At 38.6% G+C, this 7697-nt stretch overlaps 2 protein-coding genes across 4 annotated transcripts in view; both read left to right on the forward strand.

The window, feature by feature from the left end:
* The window catches only part of cfap69 (cilia and flagella associated protein 69), a 16197-nt gene extending 13003 nt beyond the window's left edge, over positions 1-3194 (forward strand). For all 3 annotated transcript variants that reach the window (XM_032535890.1, XM_032535891.1, XM_032535892.1), the window contains exons 24-25: positions 653-739; positions 1921-3194. The gene's annotated coding sequence lies outside the window, so the exon portion shown is untranslated. The remainder of the gene's footprint in view (positions 1-652; positions 740-1920) is intronic.
* A 2130-nt stretch (positions 3195-5324) lies between these two features.
* Positions 5325-7697, forward strand: part of slc9a1b (solute carrier family 9 member A1b) — a 14438-nt gene continuing 12065 nt past the window's right edge. The window contains exon 1 of the mRNA XM_032535899.1: positions 5325-5969. Coding sequence (XP_032391790.1) covers positions 5681-5969 — 289 coding nt within the window. The 5' untranslated portion in view covers positions 5325-5680. The remainder of the gene's footprint in view (positions 5970-7697) is intronic.

Consider the following 7697-nt stretch of genomic DNA (forward strand, 5'->3'; position numbering starts at 1 on the left):
GAAAAGCTGACTGAATATTGATTAGAATATTACCGTTAAAAGAAGACTTGAGATGACTCCTGATCAAAAGCGTGGAAAGTGGAAGTACTAAAGATTGTGAGTTTTGCATTCACTGACGCTCCATAGGCTGAGCACATCAGTAGTTTTTGCTTTTCTAAAAGTAAATTACAAAACAGTTTTGTTGTAATAATAAACAATATTAGTCTAGATTATCTGCAGATAAAGTAGATGGCAAATGTTTTTTTTAAACCAGTGGTTTTAAGAGGTCAGGTTCCTCCCAAGGGGTCTCAACATGAATCTCAGGGGTCACAAGATGATAAAAAGGACAAAAACGTATTCCTGCTACAGAAACATTTGCACATTTTGTGTTACTTTACCTCAACAAAATACTGTGTAGTTTAACTTTTACAGATCATTAAAGAAAAATTCACGTAAAACAATCTAAGAAGAGGAATTCACTTTTTGGTTGAAGCACTCACAGCTTATAAAAATATGCAGCTTGAGCAAAGAGGTTACACAGAAACAGCTTTGTTAGGGAACTACTGAGGGGAAAAAACATCTCCTTTAAAAACCTTTTTTCTTATGTCTTACACTTTCTACATTGTAAACATGAACTTGTGGAGGAGTGATGACAGTTTTTGCTCCCCTGCAGAAAGGTTGGCTCGTCTGAGAAGCTCCAAGAGCAGAAATGATCATCAGACTGGGACGACTGACACCAGGATACTTCCGTCTCCTCCAGGTCGGTCACAACCACTCAGAGCACATAAGTATTATTTCTCTCTTTATGTTTTATTTGAATAGTTCCCATAGCTGGAGAATTTCCCCAAAATGTTTAGTTTCCCACAAAGAAATAGGATATACACACAGATAAATCAATCCACTCTGAAGGTAAACATATTTGGTGTTAATACTTGACAGATTATCTTTATGCACGTTTTATAGAATTGCTTTAAATTGAGGCAGTAGAAGTGAATTGATATTATAAGAGCTCGTCTCAGGAGGTTGTGTTATATAAACTGTTCAGACTCACTCTCACAGCTTGCGTTGCACTGAAAGAGGCTGCACAAAAGAGAGTATTTACTGACGCTGATGCTATCTATCATAGCCAAAGTCTGACGATAATTCAATTCTTTACATACTTAAAAGCTTGCTGAAAGATCTCAAACAGGCTGACATGATAACAGAGCTTCTGTGAGTCCAGCTTTTGTACTGAACTGTATGAAACAATTCATACCAGCAACACACTGAACACACTTTTACCAGACACACACCACCAAGGACAGACAGAAGCAGAACAGAGAGCAGCTGCTTTATTAACGGTGATGCATTACAGAGTCACCAACTACAAACCTTTGTACTGAACTGAAAGAAATTTGACTGAAGCAAAGTGATTTGTATTTTGAACACATTAGCATGCTAACATGTTCTAATTAGCAGAACTAAACACAAAACTGCTTCAGGCTGATGGGAATTTTGTTAGTTTTGCAGGTATTTGGTCATAAACCAAATTATAATTTTGACTTGCCGATTTTGCTGGATGGTAAGTCACCAAAGTTATTACAATTAATCCTGGAGGAACCTGAATATCTGTCCAAAATATCATGGCAATCCCTCAAGTAGTTGTTTGGATATTTCAGTCTGGACCAAAGTGGTGGATAAACCCCAACAAAACCTCTACCCTGAACTAGGAACACTGAGTATGAGGGACTGAACACCACATTTGACCAGGATGGTCACAATCAAAACATTTGCCATTACAAAACGTTTTTTAGCTGTTGTATACACATAAACAGTATACACATTGTGGCCATAATGTGAAAGAGTAGCATACTGTACTACCCCTTTAACTGCCATCTGATCAGACTAGTGTGGTAAACTACTGTCTGTCTGTCTTCCTCTCTCTGTCCGTCCTGTGTGCAGAGGCAGGTCTCAGGTGAGGTCCGGATGCAGCCTCAGGGCAGTCTCCTTGATCCCATTGCCATGACGATGGCCACAGTGGGAATGGGAGTGTCTCTGTACAGCGCCAGGCAGATGGCAGAGAGGGTCCATGTGAAACATCCAAATGCCTGAGATTAGTGAGAAGCCGTGTGGGTGGTTTATGTGGCAGATTGTTTTTTTGTGTACGTCGCAGAAGGTTTGTGATGGAGGTCGAGAGGGTAAATGTGTTTGTGGTGTTGCTTGAAGGAAAATCTAAGTGTCCCAGGAGAAAAATGTGAGTCAACAATCAGTCCCAGCAGGGACATTTGTTCAACCAATTTACACTTTCTTTGCAATCTCAACATTTATAAGCAATATGAGTGAGCCTGCGGTTTGAACACTGCATAGTTTTTGCAGGTTGCCTTTAATTTCATTAGTGATTGCATTTTTTATTTTTCAACAAGGATCTTAGCATTAAAGTTATAACTGCAGCCATTTTTATTTCCTGCTTTTTATAGTACAAACAAAAATGTTTGAAAATAGCCTCAGAAAATCAAATACAATAATTAAGTAGGTAATTATCTCAGCACACAATCTTATTGTATTTATGGAAATTAGTCACAAACACACTTTTTATACATAGGCATGGCGAGTTCATTTGATACCTTGGTACCTTATTTAATGTAACTTTCAACATCAAGGTAATTCAAATGGCTTTATATAAGATAGAAAGGCATTAAAAAAAAGATATAACAGAAACACAATGCCATGTGGGAGACAGTGCTAGTAGCATTTAGATATGGAACAGAAGATGCTCGAGAATGGAGCCTTGGGGAACTCCATACAGCAATTTTAAATGCTCAGATGTGTAATTACTGATGAACGCAAGTGTCCCTCAAATAGGATTCAAACCAGTTTAGGCCAGAAAGCCCAACCCAGTGTCATCTTTTTTTTAAACAAAACAAAGTATTCTCACTTCATTGGTTTGTTGAACTTTAGCACCTTAATGTATTGAATTTAGATTGTAAATCCTAAAGCAGCATTACCGCTTTGAGTATTTATTCACGAAGCAGACTACAAGCAGCTGAATTTAAAGCTGTTTTCATCAGGGCAACTTCAGTTTGTAAATGTTCATGTTCATGTTTGTACTAGAATTTAATAATGGGCTTGTCTGTATATGTAAAATGCCACTAATAGAAATTCAAATTATTTACTTTGTATAGTAACAAATTTGGTAAAGTGATGTAATTCTCAAATAAATATGTTTACAGATTTGATATCTGTGTGCAGACTTCTATATACTGATGTTTTGAATGTTTTTTTTGTGACGTTAAAGAAAACTGATTCCATTTTAAACATTGTTTAATCTACCACTGTCTTTTCTGTGCATGCGCTTGCAGGCTTGTCATAGAAGCTGGGGGCCAATCAGAAATGACGCTATTACCAGGCAGATCCTACTTTTATCCTGATTTTGGCACTATTGTAGGCCTCAAACAAGCTGCTCCATCAAATGTCCAGGTAGTCTTTACTTTGTTAATTGTGCTATAGTTGGATATGAAAGCTGATTTACTTTATTGTCCACTTCAATGTCTTTGGCGTCTCCCAACGGACAGCAAAGATGAAAACAATAACGTTTGGCCACTGGCACTTTGGTGCTCCGCTCTAATAAAACTCACAGTTCACGTATCGCCTGTAAAATGTCAGTGTTGTGTTTACAGCTTGTTCTGTTACTCAGTTGATGACAACACGCAGGTTTGGGTAGCTGCGTCAAGTGCTACAAGTTTGGTAGTGTTAAAACAAAACCAGGCTGTATTTTTCAGTTCACCAACAGTTTGTTGGTCTTGTGACGTGTTTATTTTACAACCCTTCACTCCCTGTCAAACACAATCAATCTCTAGATTTATGTTTCCCTTAGCAACCGTTAGCCAGACAGCAGCCAGAGGACAAGCTCTGACACTGTGGGAACGGGTCACTGTTGTTGGTTTTACTAATTCCTCTGAACTGGGGTCCGACACACACACAGAGGATGTGGGAGCTGTTGTGAGCATTTGTTTATTCTGAACTCATCTAGAAGCTGAAAGCTATTTTAAAATAACAATGTTTTCTACTTTACTTTATTTGAGAACTGGAATCATCTTGGGTCAGCAGAGTGTGAGACAGAGATAGATTGATTCATTGATTTCTTGTTCAGATTGATGGATCCTCCCTGGGAAGCAGGCAGCAGAGTCCTCTCGTCATGATTCATCAAATTATATCTTCCCTCTGAGAAATCTTAAAGGAGAATTCCAGTCAATTTCAACATGTTGCTCTGTTTTTTATTTTTTTTATTTGTGGTGTTGTCAGTAGCAATGAAGCCTGTTGTTTAAGCCTGTTGGGTGCAAAATCTAGTAGAAGGATAACACGGTGTAGACTGCACCGATTGTTTTCATTGGTCTCGCTACTGACAGCACTACAAATTAAAAAAAAAACAGAGCTACCGGTTGAAATCGACCGGAAGTCTCCTGTAAGTACCGTATTTAACACAGCACTTGCAAATGAGTATAAGTAAATGTAGGCTGCTTCCTCCCTTAAAGGTGCCCTGCCACACAAAACTGTTTTTAATTGCATTTAAAAAAAAATATTTTAGGTCCATAAGTTATTGTTATGTTGTGAATGTGAAGATGAACTGCCACCTCCTCTGTCAGCTCTAGCCACTGAAAAGAAATAAGTGGAGAAATCAGACCAATTACAAAAGCTGGTCAGTCTGACTCATGTTGCCTGTTGCCTCATTACTATTCATGAGCTCACCCAGTTGCGCTGGGTAAAGGATGCTGATAGCCAGGCTCTCATTGGCTAGCTGTTAGCCAATCAGAGACAAACAGCTTAGCTTGTTGAATATTAATGAGATCTGGCACAAATGGAGCTGAGTCTTCCAGCAGGCTTATTATATACCACACTAGAATGTATACAAAAAAAAAAAGAGGCATTTTTTATGTGTGGCAGGGCACCTTTAAAAATCAGGCTACAGTCAATGCGTCCTCCACAGATGTGCACTTTGTGTAATATGTAAGAGAAATATGGTGATGATTGATCAATGTTTAGGTACATTATGCGCCTTTTCCTCGCCATAGACACCAATGAAGAAGAAAACGTTACCGTGAGACAACTTCTATAATCGTTGGATTTCAGTTTAGTTTTTTTGACAGGTTTAAGTGTTTATGACAAGATATGGCCATGGTAAATACGGTGATGATTGATCGTTGTTTAGGTACATTAAACCACGTTAAGCCTTTTCACGTTAAGCGTTTTAGAACGTCCCCTCCACAGATGTGCACTTTGTGTGCTCGTTGTGACCCTCCACACCAGCAGATGTCACCTTCTCTCCGGCTGAGCGTCGGATGAATGCTTGTTAAAGTAAAGAGAAAAAAAGTTCAGCGTGAGAAATTGGTCTGATAACGGTTGAGCCTTAATGAAGTTCTCAGAGTGTCGGTCTGAAACAACCGGGCAACAGCTCTCCCGGCTTTAAATCATCTCAGCGGGCGAGTAAGACGTGTGAATTAAAAAAAAAAAGCCTTCCACCGATGACAGTAGCTTGTTTGCAACATAAATCACCGTTTGTTGTTTTAAAACTAAGCGTAGCTTTAAAATGCCTGGGGAGTTTCTGCGTAAAAGAGCGCCGTTCTCCGTTGCGCACCACGCTGGCTTCCCGTACTATCCTCATCTTCATCTTCATCGGATCTAGAGCCGAGCATCAGCAGCAGTTGACCTGTCAAACCACCTAAACATGGCTGAGCTCCGTCTCGCCCGGAGGAGCTCCTTTCTGCCTCCGACGGGTTTAATGTGCGTGTTGTTGCTCGTCTTCGTCTCTGTCGCCGCTGCGAGTCGTGATGGTGTTTCGGAAAACAACGAGACGGGAAGGGATCCAGCCGGAGACACACGAGGGGGTTCCCATAATCAACCTAACTCTACTGCTCACAAGAAGGCTTTCCCGGTCCTTTCCTTCAACTACGAGCACGTCAGGACGCCCTTTGAGATCTCTCTGTGGATCCTCCTGGCCCTGCTCATGAAACTTGGTGAGTGACTCAAACGAAGGGATTTCCTGCTGCCAAAATACCAAAACTCCCACCTTCAGCATTAGTGAGGGGCTGGATTATTAAAACATAAAGGATGCATATTACACAAGCTCCAAAGCTGCTGCATACAGAACAAGCAGTGAAATACCAATACATCAAATGTTAAACTAAATATAGAAACAACCAGCTTCTCAGTCATCATTGACAAACTGGAAACGTGTGACGATTATCTCTTCAGGATGTGTTAAAGGTATGAAGTGACGTTTTACAGGTTGGTAAATGTTTTGTTAAATTAGTAGTATTTTAAATGGAGTTTGGTGTGAGTATGGTTTTCTGGCAGCAGCCAAAAATGTCAGGTTGACAGTATCGTATACATTTTACCAAACATGTTTAATCATTTATTATTAAGATAATCTTAGTTCTTCATTGAGTTGGTAAGAGTTGTACTAAACTAATTTGAAAATAAACTGATTTTGCCCACCTTGTCCCTTCTGTAGATTCACCCTCCAAAAATATTTATCACCTAAAAAATGTTGAGTCCATGGTTGAGTCTGGGGTGCATCCAGTCCATTAAACAACTTGTATGTTAATACATTCAAAGCAAGCAACTTTATTTACATTTTTTTATACAGACATATACACACTATATACTGTAATTACTGCAAAAAATAGCCAACAGCTACAGGTAGTTACTTTTGACTGATTGGATTACAAGACATCGCTATTTGGCAAACATCTAAAACTTATAACATCCATCTTTCGGTAACACATTCAAACAGCCAGAAGAAGAAGAAAAAACACAAGTTACAACATTAAATGTTCTTCTCCGTAGCATATTTATGTAAAGAATTTCAAATAATGTAATAAAGCTCCTCTCTGCTGCAGGCTGCAACAGAGTGCAGATAGTGTCCCCACAGACGGCTTCAGTGATGTTTCCGTGCCACACAAACTTATTTTAAGAAGAGTCTGATGACGCGAGTCTGTCTGTAGAGGAAGCAAATGGTGAAGGATTAGAGTTTAGATTTAACCTTGCAAGAGGTCTGGAGGCAGTTGTTCGGACTAATTTGAGAGATTAAATGTATCTCTGTGGAGATTTATAACACGTGATCTCTCACCTCTGACCTTTAGCTTTGACACAACTACACACCTCGTAAATTGAGAGGGTAAAACTCTGGACACTACATACAATTGTCTGACTCAGTTTTACTTATTTTATATACTGCTAGAGAACGTAATCTATAATAATACATTATAAATTATAAAATGACTTTATATTAATAAACTTAATCTGCAAAGTACAGCTGCCACGATTTATCTATCAGTCAATTGACAGAAAAAAAAAGTTATTTTAATAATCCGTTAATCGTTAAAGTCAGTTTTCATGCACAAATGGCAGAAAATGCTGTTTCAGCCTCTCAAATATGGAGATGTTCTACTTTTCTTTGTTTAATATCATTAAACTGAATATCTTTGTGTTTTGGACCGACAAAACAAGACATTTAAAGACACCACCTTGGACATCAAGAAACAGGAATGGACATTTTTCTGACATTTTATAGACCAAACCACTAATAAAGGAATCAATAAATTAATCAGCCATTTAATTGATTATGAAAATAATTGTAAAAATAAAGGTTGTGCTGTAAAAAGTACAGTATTTTCCTTTGTATCCTAGTGGAGTACAAGTATAATTGGCATTAAAAGGAAGTACAAGTATTTCAAAAATAG

Source organism: Etheostoma spectabile, chromosome 14, assembly GCF_008692095.1.
Source record: "Etheostoma spectabile isolate EspeVRDwgs_2016 chromosome 14, UIUC_Espe_1.0, whole genome shotgun sequence".
NCBI lineage: Eukaryota > Metazoa > Chordata > Actinopteri > Perciformes > Percidae > Etheostoma > Etheostoma spectabile.